The sequence below is a fragment of the Drosophila suzukii genome, chromosome 3 (genome assembly GCF_043229965.1).
Source record: "Drosophila suzukii chromosome 3, CBGP_Dsuzu_IsoJpt1.0, whole genome shotgun sequence".
NCBI classification, from domain to species: domain Eukaryota; kingdom Metazoa; phylum Arthropoda; class Insecta; order Diptera; family Drosophilidae; genus Drosophila; species Drosophila suzukii.
In genome coordinates, this window is record NC_092082.1 from 74,836,375 (window position 1) to 74,849,646 (window position 13,272).

Consider the following 13,272-nt stretch of genomic DNA (forward strand, 5'->3'; position numbering starts at 1 on the left):
TCAAAATTAGGATTAAAAATCATCATCAATTTACTTAATTTTTGAAAATTAATTACGTTTGGATTTTTAAATTATTTTGGGCCACAATGTCGTGACTGTTAATCGATAATTTGAAAAATGCTTACCCACTGTGACTTCGATATTGCGCCACTGACTATAACCTATCGATACGCACACATGCCGGCTAGATTGTTTTGTGAAAAATAATTGTTTATTTATTTTTAATAAGTGATTTCTAAGCAACCACCTGCACAAAATAATGGATAGAAACCTACAGAAGCAACTATACGGCGTGTCGCGCGAATCTTCTCCTGGTTTACGGAGATATAGCATGCCAGCGGCTTCGGCGGACAGCACGAGAAAATCCTTTTTTGGCGGCAACGCCGGTTGTGCCCAGCTGCAGGGAAACTTCAAAAAGACTGCCCTGAGCAACAGGTAGGTGCTCCTCACCCACTTTGGACTTCTGATCAAAATATTCCATTTCCAGCCGGCTCGTCTCGTCAGTGCGCTCTACTCAGTCCATTCCCGGCATCCGGTCCGATTATAATGTAGTCGAGAGCTTTGGTTGTCCACTGCCCGTCGTGGTCAATGAGGCGCTTACCTTTGCGGGACCGGGAGCAGGCACAGTTACTGCCAAGGTGACCCAAAATGGATGGGCTTGGGTAAGAAGTCAGAGATCCACATCCATCAGGTTCACCAATTATAGTCTTCCAGGTTGTTCAAGGCAGACGCCTATTGATTTGGCAATACAAAGACACGACCAAGTCCGGCTCACCACCACGTGTGGGCAAACCTGCGAGGCGTGGCGGTGGCCTGGCCCAATGCCGGGAGTTGACTCTGCCCTACAGCGACCTGGGTCACAAGAGTGATCTGATTAGCGTTTTCCAGACGGAGGGCCAGCAAATGGCCTCTTGTATTGCGGTGTCCGCCACCGGAGAAGTTCGCTACTGGTCGTCCATCGCACATGATGGAAACTCTGTGGATCTCTCGATCTTAACCGGTCAGGAGTTTGTCCAGCTGCTCAGTCTACCAACGCAGCAGGGCTACCTAGCCGTAACCACCACCTGCAATCTTGTGTTTCTACGAGTGGGTCTTACCAATGGCCGTTACACACTGCACCATAAGACCATCAAGCCTGCTACGAGCTTTCTGGGTGGCTTTGGCAAGAAATTTGCTTCTATTTTGATTGGTATGAACACGGGTGGAGACAAGGATCAGGTTAGTATCATAATTTAACCATTTCGAACGCTTTTTAATTGGTTGTCTTTTATAGGTTTTAGTTGGCATGTGCTGCGAGAGCGATTCCGAAAGTGGAGAAACAGTTGTGGCCGTGCTCTCGGATCGTGCAATCCAGCGCTGGAGTCTGTCCAACAAGGGCAACACCGAGAATCTTATTTACGAGGATGGGGAAGTTGTACGCAGGATACGTGAAGAGTTCAAAACAAAGTTCTGGAACGTACGGCTCCCAGCGGATAATGTGGAGATTGATCTGTATCTGCTAGACTTCCACTTGGTGAAGAACAAGGCCTATATACTGGCTGGAGCTGTGAATGCTGCTCATGCTCCACAAATGTGCTACGCTCTGGGTAAGAATAGGCTTGTGACAAATATTAGTCCAGAAGTAGTATAAAAAATATATTTTCAGTAACGGGAAGTGCTCAACCGGAAAGTATGCTCCTGGAGTCGTTCACACCGCTCAAGATCAATAAATTCTTCAGTGCCAAGACTGAAGAGGATTGCCTCAGCCTGCGTTTCGTGGTAGGCAGCAGTCACATCTATCTGTACACGCCCAAAGTAGTGTATCCCCTGCACTTGTCTAACTCCGTGCCCACAGCAGAGCTGGAGGCAGAAAATATAGAATTTCTCCTGCATGACGATCGGATATTGAGTGCCGCTATCTGTAGTCAACTGCCGTTGTTCTTTAGTCGCACACACGGACTGGTTTCTATTACGCCCGGCGATTTTGACGGTTCCGAGATGATGAACATGAGCTCTTGCAACACTCCTGACTTGTACGCCCCCACTTCGTTCAATGCTAGCTTCGGAGTACCCGACCAGTCCGCTATAACTGGCAGCACTAACAATCTCCACCTGTTTGAACTCGATCCGGATGAAATGTACAATGAACTTTGCGATGAAGTGGGTCAACTAAAGGCTGCCTTCCTCTACCATCTGAAAAGGAACAACAACATGGTCAAGACCATTGTTGGAGAGCTGCTGCGCAGCGTGACCGGAGCCGATCCGAATGGTGCACCCATGGATGCTTACAAGTTGGATAGAATTGTCATTACCATCGCTGAGGACTTGGCCGAAGACATTCCAGTATCCGATCCTCGCTGGGAGGAGGCCCTCGGGGATCAGGAAAGCAATAGGCATGCCATTGGCAGCTCGCGATCCATGCAGATTATCAATCAGCTGAGGGACAAGATTATTGCTTTTCAGCATTTCATCGCGTTTCTACACTCCAGTGGAGTTTGGGAAAAGGTATAAGTCAAGAAACGCAGTATTTAATTAGATTCGAAGTAAAAAAAAATTTTTTTTGTTACAGTTAAATGCCATACCTTGCGGAAGTCATTTGTTGAAGCCCACTAGTTTTATTCTTTCCGATATCAGCGAGAAGATAGTGGCTGCTATGGCTCTTCGTTCTTTGCAGACCAAAATGCCCAAACTACTTGAAGAGGCTATTGAAGCCACCGTAGCGCTATGGGATGAGAAACCTCATGGCAGCCTAACTTACCAGGATATATTTTATGTAAAGTTGTCAAAGATACAGAACGTGTTCGAGGCCCTAGCGGACATTGCCGACGATCGGATTGCTGCCCAGAGCCAGACCACCGTTTCAGTGGCTCACTTTATAAACGACATAAACTCCATTGTTCTCGACATTCTGGGACAGGTATTTAGGCATCGGGAACAGAATGCCAGTAGCTTCAGGCTGAGCAACGACAAACTATCGTCCTACGAGAATCTTCCTTGGACTGCGATGGCTGGAAGTGCCGGTGTCCGTGACACATTGACCCGCCTCATCGACATTAGCGTTCGTTATGGCGGTCACTGCGTTAGCGAAACTGAGCTGAAGCAGCAGTTGTACCAGCAGATTTTCGAACTGGTGGATCTGGTGCTGGACGGACGAAGGACTTATTTGGAGAGCGTTCGTGACTCAGAAAAGTTCAATGTCCTGCAGCAACAATTTGAGGCTCAGCGTAGGGAACTGATATCAGTACTGAGTAAGTAATTAATGTACTATAAGTATAAGCTGACAATATCTATATGCTATTGTGTAATTTTTAGTCAAGGATCGCCAGTATGAGTACGCAGCCAAGCTGGCTGAAAAGTACTTGGACTTTCAGAGTCTGGTGCTCATCTGCGATGAGACACAGGACAAAGAGCGCCTGGACGATTACACCCGCAAATATGAGGAATTTGATTTCTCGCAGTTTGCCATTAACTGGCATCTGCGGCAGAATCGGCACGGCGAGGTCTTCGAACGCTTCAAGGGCAACCAGACGGCGCTGGCGCAGTTCATGCGCGACCATCCGTCACTGGGCTGGATCCAGCTAATATTCAACGGCGACTTCGAGCGGGCAGCTAAGGTGCTGTATGAATTGGCCCAATGCGAAACGGAGTTTGTGGCCCGCAAGAAGTCTATGCTGTCGCTGGCCAAACTGGCGGCCTTCGCGGCAGCCGATTCCGATTTAACTGCTCAGGTTGAGAAGATAAATGCAGATCTAACGCTGATCGAATATCAGTCACAATTGAGCCATGACGTATTGCAAAGTTTTGGCTTCGATACAACGGAGCAGAAGGTGCTCAAGGCAGAGGAGATAATCAACGTAAGATTGCCCAAAATCTGCAATAGTTATCTGTATTAATCCGTTAATCATTTTTTTACAGCTTAATATTGCTGAGGAGAATGACACGGCCGCGGAGACGGAGTTCCGTAAAGCTCTGGAGCTTCTGAGCTACACGGAGCAGCCCTACGACATGCGCCACAAGATCTGGTGTGCTGCCATAAAACGCGATAACTGGACGGACTACGACCCCAACAACGGAGTGGATTACATGCAGAAGTTGCTCTTCTTCAAGATCATTGAAATCTCGCAGCTGATGGGCCACGAGTCTGAGAACTTCTTGCCCCCCATGGAGGACTTTCTGGAGAGCGTGGAGCTGGGCGAGTTGCCGCAGCAGAAACCCTTCCAGTATCTGCTGAAACTGACCTACGAGTATGTGGCCGACATGTTTAGGCAGCCAGAAGATATGGAAGTCTAATCGTGCACCTCAAATGTCATTTATTAAAGTTTACGTTAAGAATTCAAGATGACGGTTGGTGTTCTTGGACGGTGGACAGTTGGCTGCCTTGTTGTGGTGTCGCTCAAACGCTGGCATTATAATATATTATAAACTAAGTTGCTTGTTACACCGAGGCGCTGCCGGCGAAAGTATCTGAAGTGTGGCGAGCGGAGAGCCAGAAGCCCGCCAAGTGTTCGGGGCAACTCTAGAGTCGCCCTGGCCCACAGCTCTGCTGGCTGCATTTGCCGTCGGTGCGCATCAGTTTAGCTCTGATCATGACGGACGAAACAACGCCGCTTACCGAGGCCACTGCCGGTGGTTCAGGATATGTCCTCCTGCCGCCGTATCAAGGACCCGAACGCGTTTTTCCCGGCGGTGTTTCTCCGCGCTCGCGTCGCAACAAGATGCGACAGTTTCAGTGCTGCATAGGCATCACCTTTATGTGAGTGCGGAAATATCATAAATCCGACATTTATAGAAGTTGGATTGAAAGTGCTGAATTTAAAACGGTGCATCGTGAACTATTTCCCAACCTTAATATCCGTTTCTGATGGAATTATTTCTAGTGAATTGACTAGTTATCAACAGTTTTGTGTATTCTCGTTAAAGACCATTGGCCTTACCCAGAGGATAGGTATTTTTTTGATTAATCTGACCATTTGACTTAATCCTCTGGTCAAGGCTTTTGTACCTTTAAAGAGGTAGTTTATAGAGAAATTGTACAGCAGTGAGAAATCAATTTGCCAACCCCTAAACCAGGATATTCAATACCCTATTATAAAGCCACCGTAAACGTTTAGTCGTAGCCTAGCCACACCATGTTAACCACAAAGTGATTTCACTTTCCCAACCGCAGAGCGATTGTATTTACCGCCCTGTGCCTGGCCCTCGTATACAGCGATTCCCTTGTAAGTTCGGATGGGGGCCCCAGCTTTTTCTTTGTCGTCAATGGATCGGAAACCGAGTTGCCGCCCAACAAACCACTGCCAGACGAACCGGCGGCGGATTGGGCCCTACAACAAGCGGCACTGGGTCACAACGATGGCGCCCAGGCGGTTAGCGCTGGGATCAAAGCTCTAGGGGATCGGGAAATATTGGAGGAGGGTTTGCAGCCCAACGAGGTGAATACGCCGGCCTTTCGGCACTATCGCTCCTTGAGCACGAATCCAGAGGCAAGAAAACTGGCACGACGTGGTTATGTGGAAAACCAGGCCACCATGGATATAGCCAAGAGATTCAATTATACCAAGCAGCCAGGGCGCAGCAATATTGGATGGGGACCTAAAATAGTCCTGCCTGATCCCACGGTTTTACGATTGGATTGTGATTTTAATGCCCGCTATAGAAGATCCACGGGTGTTTGTAATAACAAAGAGCATCCCAGAACTTATGGAGCCTCCATGGTTCCTTACCGTCGCATGGTGTCTCCAGACTATGCCGACGGTATTGCTGCTCCTCGGGTTAGTCATCATGGACGCCTGCCGCCGGCTCGTCAGGTCTCCCTGAAGATTCATCGTTCCAGCTACGAGACCGACTCAAATTTCACAGTGATGCTGGCCGTTTTTGGTCAGTTCATGGACCATGACATCACGGCTACATCGCTAACCACTTCGCAGGAGGGTGAATCCATCGATTGCTGTGTGGCTGCCACCCGCGAGCAGCATCCGGAATGCTTTCCCGTGGACATCCTGCCCGATGATCCGTACTACAAGCAGTACAACATCAGTTGCATGAACTTCGTGAGGTCTGCTCCAGCGCCCACGGGAAGATTCGGTCCACGGATGCAGCTGAACCAGGCCACGGCCTTCATCGATGCCTCCGTGGTCTACGGCAATCTGGAGCAGCGGCAGCTTCAGCTGCGCAGTTTCATAAACGGAACGCTGCGGATGTTTCTCACGGATGATGGTCGCCAGTTGCTGCCCATCTCCTCGAATCCGTCGGATGGTTGTAATCGAGTGCAGATGACTCGACTGGGAAAGTACTGCTTCGAGTCTGGCGATGATCGGGCCAATGAGAACTTGCTGCTCACATCCATGCACCTGCTGTGGGCCAGACATCACAACTACTTGGCTCGCCAACTGCAGGAGGAGAATCCCCAGTGGGGGGATGAGCGGCTGTTCCAGGAGGCTCGCAAGATTCTAGGTGCCCAAATGGCGCACATTACATATAATGAGTTTCTGCCAGTGTTGCTTGGGAGGAATCTCAGCGAGGCCAAGGGTTTGCTGCCTGCTAGGCATAATCTAGATGCTCCGGACACCTATGACCCGGAAGTGGATCCGAGTATTGCCAATTGCTTTGCAGCAGCCGCTTTCCGCTTCGCACATACCCTTCTACCGGGATTGTTTAATGTCTCCCGGGATAATAGTAGTCCCGAGGCCATAGAACTTCACAAGATGCTCTTTAATCCATTCTCCCTTTGGTCGGAGCATGGGATTGATAACGCCCTAATGACGGCAGCCAATACGCCGGTGATGCAAGTGGATCGCTTCTTTTCGCTGGAGGTCACCCAGAAGCTTTTCGTAGGCACCGCCGAGGATAAGGTTCCTATGTGCGGTCTGGACTTGGTTTCGCTGAACATTCAAAGGGGTCGTGATCATGGGATACCTTCGTATCCGGTCTTCCGGCGACACTGTCGTCTCCCACCAGTGGACACGTGGGAGCAGATGTCCCAGGCCATACACAACGCTACTTTGAACACCATAATGCAGATTTATGAGTACGTAAAGTTACGATTCATTGGGTAAGCTGAAATATACCTCCGTAATTTCAGATCTCCGCAGGATGTGGACGTCTACACTGGTGCTCTTAGTGAGCCTCCATTGGAAGGAGCTATCTTTGGTCCACTCCTCAGCTGCATGGTATCGGATCAGTTCCTACGCCTCAAACAGGGCGACTCCCATTGGTACGAGCGGAAGATGGGCCCACAGAAGTTCACCAAAGGTGAGGGTCTCTAAAACCGTTTTTTGACATAGAACCAGTTTATAAGTACTTAATCTGCCTTTCCACAGCCCAACTAGCGGTGATTTACAAAACCAGTCTGGCGGCCATTATCTGTCGCAATTCCGACGGAATAAACCGAGTGAGAGAGCATGTAATGAAGCGTCTGAGTGATAAAGGCAATCCTCAAGTGAACTGCGAGGATTTGGAGGGATTCCACTTCAATTTTGAGCCCTGGTCTGAGGACAAGCAACCGCAGGAACTGCATAGTACAGGAATAAGTAGGGGATCCACTTCAGTGCGGGTAATGACCAAGGAAAATCATCGGACAGCCAATGTAACTCTTCATATTGATAAGGAGATCTGATCTAAACAGGATAAAACAGTAAGTTACCTAAGAAAATACAGCTATACCTTACAGATGAAAAACAGTAAAGTATGTAGTGACTACCCGTTTCAGAAATGGGCTTAAAATTTAATTTGATTTATTTTTAAAGAGGGAGGACAAGGAGAGCGATCATAATTACCAAATAAGATTCCTATTTAACAAACAATTAGATATCACCTTCGTCTTCAAAGTTTTATAAAATAAATGTAAATTAAAAGAAAATTGTATCTTCTTTTCCTTGAAAAAGGTAAATTTTTTTAAATAATTTCCCAGTTCTATTTGGGATGATGGGGTAACATAAACAAATATAAACAAAAGAATTATTTAAACCGGTTGACATGTAAACAAAACATAAATAAGCTTGGATCTCTTAAAGCGTTTTAATATTCATACAGGCACGATATTTTAAAGAGATCTTAAATGGCCATAAAGCCTCTTCTAATCTAAGCACAAAGCTACGACGCAAGAGAGTCACTAGGCAATGCAATTCTGCCCCTTAAATATTAACCTAACTCTTTAATCAACAGTTTAAAATTGATCTTATTTGTGCTTTTATCTGGTTAAAGTTCGAAGAGCTCAACAATGCTTTTCGTTGTTCTACTAGTTTTATTTTTCTTGACATTGGCGTGGTTTTACTTGAAGAATCATTACGATTTCTGGGAGCGTCGTGGATTTTCATTCATGTTCAGTACCTCCACTGGATCGACTGCAGACCTAACCATTTAAATATCCAGGTCATCCTATCCTGATTCGAGAATGCACCCAGGACTACATAGGGGAACGATACCAACCATGCGAATCCGAAGGGAACCCCTGTAGTGATCTCTCTTTACGGAACTCACCACGATGCCGAACACTTCCCGTATCCCGAGGCTTACGATCCCTATCGCTTCTCGAAGGACAGTCGCAACTACAATCCCACCTCTTTCATGCCGTTTGGAGAGGGTCCTAGGATTTGCATTGCCCAACGAATAGGTCGTGTTAATGTCATTAAACATTTTAACGTCGAGGTGATAAGCAAACGTCTGAAGGAGTAAGAGTCCATTGGTATACCTTCTCCCCAAGGATGGAATCCGAGTGCTTTTGTCCATGAGAGTTTCCCTATCCGTCTGAGTTTTGAAAATTGAAACCCAAGCGAAATCCATGTTTATTTGTAATTTAATCAAGTTGATAAATGCTAGTAGCTGATACGATGTAAAATTTAAAAAATTAAAAAAGCTGTTCAAAAGAAACGCCAATTCACTTTGTAATATTTTGTTCTATGGTCAAAATTTCTAATAAACAGGGTAAAATATATGCAGTTTAAGTTCAAGTAATTTATCATTGTACAATCAATGATGCTGATTAACTAAGTTATCCGAAGACCTATTTTTAATACAACGTATACATTCGTTTTATATTAAATTTTACTGAAAGTATTGTCTTGGTTTATTTTAACCAAATAGAAGTTCAGATTTATGGGAATATTTCATCATGTTAAGAAAGAAAGAGAACTTTCAGTAACATATCAGAACTCATTATCAAAAGAGCGCGTTGATATGAAAGAGAACAAATACGCGATGAATTTCGCCCATATAAATGGAAACCTAGCTCTTTTGTAGTCAGTTGAGTGTAGACTTTCTTCAAGTAACGTTCATATTAAAAAGTCCAGGCGGTTGATCATGTTTTCGTTAGTTTTGCTAGCCGTGTCACTCTTGACACTGGCGTGGTTCTATGTTAAGCACCATTATGACTTCTGGGATCGAAGAGGGTTCCCTTACGACAGGCACTCCGGGATTCCATTCGGATGTCTGGACAGCGTCTGGAGGCAGGAGAAGAGCATGGGCTTGGCCATCTACGATGCGTATGTGAAGAGCAAAGAGCGCGTCTTGGGCATTTACTTGCTCTTCCGTCCGGCTGTTCTGGTCAGAGATGCCGAGCTCGCTCGTCGGGTGCTGGCCCAGGATTTCGCCAGCTTCCACGATCGCGGGGTGTACGTCGATGAGGAGAAGGATCCGCTGTCGGCCAGTATATTTTCCCTACGAGGTCAGAGCTGGCGGGCAATGAGGCACATGTTGTCGCCCTGTTTCACATCCGGAAAGTTAAAGGCCATGTTCAGTACCTCCGAGGACATTGGTGACAAGATGGTGGCTTTTCTTCAGAAAAAGCTGCCAGAAAAGGATTTCGAGGAGGTGGATCTTAAGAAAGTGATGCAAGATTATGCTATCGATATTATCGCCTCGACTATCTTTGGCTTGGACGTAAACAGCTTCGAAAACCCAGACAACAAGTTCCGAAAACTGGTGTCGATTGCCAGAGCTAATAATAGATTCAATGCCTTGTTTGGTATGATGATCTTCCTTTTGCCCTCGTAAGTGATCCTTAACTTCTTTAGGTTTATTTGATCTAATGATTACCTTATAGGATGGCCAAGTTCCTGTTCAAAATTGGTTTTAAAAATCCAGTCGGTCTGGCCATGCTGGAGATTGTCAAGGAAACCGTTGAGCACCGAGAGAAAAACGGAATTGTTCGCAAGGATCTGCTGCAGTTGCTCATTCAGCTAAGGAACACGGGCAAGATCGAGGAAAATGATGAGAAATCCTTTAGTTTCCAGAAGACACCAGATGGTGAGTGACCAAAATGGTATTAATAATGGTTTAAAACTAAGAAATTCGTTGTTTTCAGGTCATATCAAAGCCATTTCTTTGGAGACCATCACAGCTCAGGCGTTTATATTCTACATAGCTGGTCAGGAGACCACTGGATCGACTGCAGCTTTCACCATTTATGAGTTGGCCCAATATCCAGAGTTACTGAAGCGCTTGCAAGATGAAGTAGACGAGACGCTGGAAAAGAACGACGGAAAGATCACCTACGATTCCCTGCACAAGATGGAGTTTTTGGAACTGTGTGTGCAGGAAACAATAAGGAAATATCCAGGACTTCCTATCCTGAACCGTGAATGCACCCAGGACTACACCGTACCCGACACCAACCATGTGATTCCCAAGGGAACCCCAGTTGTGATCTCTCTGTACGGAATTCACCGCGATGCCGAATACTTCCCAGATCCCGAGACTTATGACCCCGATCGGTTCTCTAAAGAGAGTCGCAACTATAATCCCACAGCATTTATGCCGTTTGGTGAGGGTCCCAGGATTTGCATTGCTCAGAGGATGGGTAAAGTTAACGCCAAACTAGCGATCATCAAAATTCTGCAGAACTTCAATGTTGAAGTGATGAGCAAACGCCAGATAGAGTTCGAGAACAGCGGAATTGCCTTGATGCCCAAACATGGAGTTCGAGTTCGCCTATCCAAGAGAGTGTCCACATCCCTCTAAACTCACCACCGTGATAAAATGCATTAGCTAAGTGGCGATAAATTCACTTTGATTATTTGAATTATAGTCAAACCGCTAAGTGCCTTTATAGCTTTTGATAAAAGATAACATTCATAAAAAAAGTAAAACACTTTGTAATATTGCACCTAAAACTTCCTAAATTAACTTTTTAAAAACTCTAATTTTGCATTTGCGGTTGGAAAAATCACTGTAGTTTAATAGCATAGGTTAATACTTATGTTTTTTAGGTCATAAGGCCAAGGGTTTTCAATATTGTCCTTTAATAACCTTGAACAATAACTTTTAATATTTTTAATGTTTTACGTTCTAAAACTATTTAAATTATAAAGTTATAAACAATGTTTGTTCGTTAATTTCATTTTTTCCGGTTGTGTTTGATCATATTTTTGTAATCATTTTTAGGTGCAATCGATGGTTGAGGCCTCTTATCGCTATCATAAGTTTGCAATGATAGGAGAACCCGCTGCGATTACTGATTACTAATGCCACAAAGAGATACCATAGGTTAACATATTCTATTTTAATTTAGGCAAAAAGAATGAGCTGTACAAACGGTGAAATTGGAAACCCTAGAAATCAGGAAACTTTACCGATGTCGTATGAGATATTATAAAATCAACCTAAAATAGTCATTATCTGCCATAACTTTTGTCATTAAACTTACATGAGTAAAAATTCCAATTTAGATCAAAAAGACAAATCCAAAAGTGAGGTCAACAATTTTTTATTGAATGCATGCCAGTGATGTAGAATCTTTCGCAATTCAAAGAGTCATAGATAATAATATTATGTACAATAACAAAACCAGTGTGGTAACTCCAGTCAGTTTGATTTCCATTCATCCGATTGTTCCGATTTATTTGTTTTCACGCTCCGCCAGCTGTTGCATTTCCTTCTCGTTCTGCAACATTTTCTGTTTGTTCTTCTGCCGGAAGATTTCCTTACTGGCTTCCTTGATGGCCTCGAAGATTTTCGCCTGCGACATTATTTGCTTCTGGACATTTTCCACAGCGGGTTCGGCATTAATATCGATCAAATCACTGAGGCCCTCAGACAAATACTCATTGTTATAGGGCTTATCCTCGACTTCATTGCGTTTGAATAGGGAAAATGGAGGATAAGAGGGGTACGTTCGCTTGCGTCCACATCCTGTAATACTTCCGGGTTCAAAAATTTATAAATGTAGATGTTTTATTGGAATTACCTGTAAATGCATTGCAAAATGGTCGCTTCTCGTACTTCCACTGTATAACTCCACTCAGTTTGTGCTGAAAATATAGTAATATGAAAACAAATATTTATTAAATGTCACTAAGGTTATTAACTTTTTGAAATATATAAACAATATATTATTTTGATCAAAAACTATGAAAAATGAAGACATTTTGCAAAAAACCAGATTAAAATTGCCTATGGATGAATATTTCTTAAAATATAAGTTATAACATTGTAGCAATGTTGGATTAATATTTAAAAAGAAATTGTTTTAATGCTACTACTCTACGGAGCTAGTATTTCGAACCCTGAGTATAAAAAAGAGCATTAACCAGCAATCCTTACAATAATATTTAACTTTTTTTAAATAACCATTCAACAATGTATGTTGTACTGAAAAATACTATCAATAAAGAAGAGCACAAAATTCTGAAGATTTGATAATTTATGAATAAAACCAAATAACATTTCAACTAATAAGTAGCTTTGAGATAAATACTATTCATTTACTACATCGAAGTTCAAGCACAGCTGCACGTTATCAAATTAAATTATAAGTGGGCGGATTTCACACTAATATCTCACATTGTAAGGTAGGTACGTGGTCTTTCCATTAAAAATACATGCATAATTTCACCATGGCTTTCCACAATTTGTTTGGACCTTTTGAATTTGTTAACCCAAGAGAACTCACATTTGCCATATTATTGCCCTCGTTTTCCCTTTCCAGCGTGGCCTGACAGGAGATGAAACAAACCAAGAGCGCGATTAGCCTCAGGGAAATTTTAATAGAAGTTTTCATGGCGAAAAGGATGTTGGCAAACAGTTATAAGAAGGATCCACTTAGCAACCGACGCGCTTAACACTCGAAAGCCAAATGAAAGTAGCCCCAGCTTGGACCTTGGTCAACATCTCGGCTACGCAATGTGAGACTTGTTGCTTTCAGAATGCGACAGGACCTCCAGCTGGGCCTGGAATGTATTTTGGTTGCCACTTAATAGCTTTTTGTGTTTTTCCCGACCTTTCCCAGCCAGGACGCCCCCGCAACGCAATATTGCATTGACGGTTGAAGGATGGTCCTTGCCCTTGCAGAGGGTAATA

The 13,272-nt window shown here is 44.4% G+C and overlaps 4 protein-coding genes across 4 annotated transcripts; 3 read left to right on the forward strand and 1 right to left on the reverse strand.

Moving 5' to 3' along the window:
- The first annotated feature begins 151 nt into the window (after window positions 1–151).
- Window positions 152–4,316, forward strand: Nup133 (nuclear pore complex protein Nup133). The gene is made up of 8 exons (XM_065866840.2): window positions 152–435; window positions 488–662; window positions 715–1,218; window positions 1,274–1,586; window positions 1,646–2,484; window positions 2,549–3,227; window positions 3,292–3,833; window positions 3,895–4,316. The coding sequence occupies exons 1-8, from the start codon at window positions 260–262 to the stop codon at window positions 4,267–4,269; spliced, it is 3,603 nt and encodes a 1,200-aa protein (XP_065722912.2). The 5' UTR covers window positions 152–259; the 3' UTR covers window positions 4,270–4,316.
- Window positions 4,317–4,513: 197 nt separating this feature from the next.
- cd (peroxidasin homolog cardinal) lies at window positions 4,514–7,797 on the forward strand. Its single transcript, XM_070996291.1, has 4 exons — window positions 4,514–4,732; window positions 5,147–7,006; window positions 7,061–7,230; window positions 7,299–7,797. The coding sequence occupies exons 1-4, from the start codon at window positions 4,566–4,568 to the stop codon at window positions 7,592–7,594; spliced, it is 2,493 nt and encodes an 830-aa protein (XP_070852392.1). The 5' UTR covers window positions 4,514–4,565; the 3' UTR covers window positions 7,595–7,797.
- Window positions 7,798–9,209: 1,412 nt separating this feature from the next.
- Window positions 9,210–11,100, forward strand: Cyp6d4 (Cytochrome P450 6d4). Its single transcript, XM_017069421.4, has 3 exons — window positions 9,210–9,965; window positions 10,019–10,221; window positions 10,280–11,100. Exons 1-3 carry the CDS (start codon window positions 9,277–9,279, stop codon window positions 10,933–10,935), a joined length of 1,548 nt encoding a protein of 515 aa, XP_016924910.4. The 5' UTR covers window positions 9,210–9,276; the 3' UTR covers window positions 10,936–11,100.
- A 564-nt stretch (window positions 11,101–11,664) lies between these two features.
- Window positions 11,665–13,054, reverse strand: CCAP (Crustacean cardioactive peptide). Its single transcript, XM_017069424.4, has 3 exons — window positions 12,866–13,054; window positions 12,161–12,224; window positions 11,665–12,105 (listed from the first exon to the last, which is right to left on the reverse strand). The coding sequence occupies exons 1-3, from the start codon at window positions 12,971–12,973 to the stop codon at window positions 11,813–11,815; spliced, it is 465 nt and encodes a 154-aa protein (XP_016924913.2). The 5' UTR covers window positions 12,974–13,054; the 3' UTR covers window positions 11,665–11,812.
- Window positions 13,055–13,272: the final 218 nt, after the last annotated feature.

Bases quoted from the DNA above. Each gene is read 5' to 3' on its own strand.
- Nup133 (XM_065866840.2), top strand. From the start codon at position 260: ATGGATAGAAACCTACAGAAGCAACTATACGGCGTGTCGCGCGAATCT. The intron at 663-714 runs GTAAGAAGTCAG...ATAGTCTTCCAG, and splicing joins CCCAAAATGGATGGGCTTGG to GTTGTTCAAGGCAGACGCCT. The intron at 3,834-3,894 runs GTAAGATTGCCC...ATTTTTTTACAG, and splicing joins AGGCAGAGGAGATAATCAAC to CTTAATATTGCTGAGGAGAA.
- cd (XM_070996291.1), top strand. From the start codon at position 4,566: ATGACGGACGAAACAACGCCGCTTACCGAGGCCACTGCCGGTGGTTCA. The intron at 4,733-5,146 runs GTGAGTGCGGAA...TCCCAACCGCAG, and splicing joins TGCATAGGCATCACCTTTAT to AGCGATTGTATTTACCGCCC. The intron at 7,231-7,298 runs GTGAGGGTCTCT...GCCTTTCCACAG, and splicing joins CCCACAGAAGTTCACCAAAG to CCCAACTAGCGGTGATTTAC.
- Cyp6d4 (XM_017069421.4), top strand. From the start codon at position 9,277: ATGTTTTCGTTAGTTTTGCTAGCCGTGTCACTCTTGACACTGGCGTGG. The intron at 9,966-10,018 runs GTAAGTGATCCT...ATTACCTTATAG, and splicing joins ATGATCTTCCTTTTGCCCTC to GATGGCCAAGTTCCTGTTCA. The intron at 10,222-10,279 runs GTGAGTGACCAA...CGTTGTTTTCAG, and splicing joins TTTCCAGAAGACACCAGATG to GTCATATCAAAGCCATTTCT.
- CCAP (XM_017069424.4), bottom strand. From the start codon at position 12,973: ATGAAAACTTCTATTAAAATTTCCCTGAGGCTAATCGCGCTCTTGGTT. The intron at 12,225-12,865 runs GTGAGTTCTCTT...CTATATTTTCAG, and splicing joins AGGGCAATAATATGGCAAAT to CACAAACTGAGTGGAGTTAT. The intron at 12,106-12,160 runs GTAATTCCAATA...GAAGTATTACAG, and splicing joins ATTTTGCAATGCATTTACAG to GATGTGGACGCAAGCGAACG.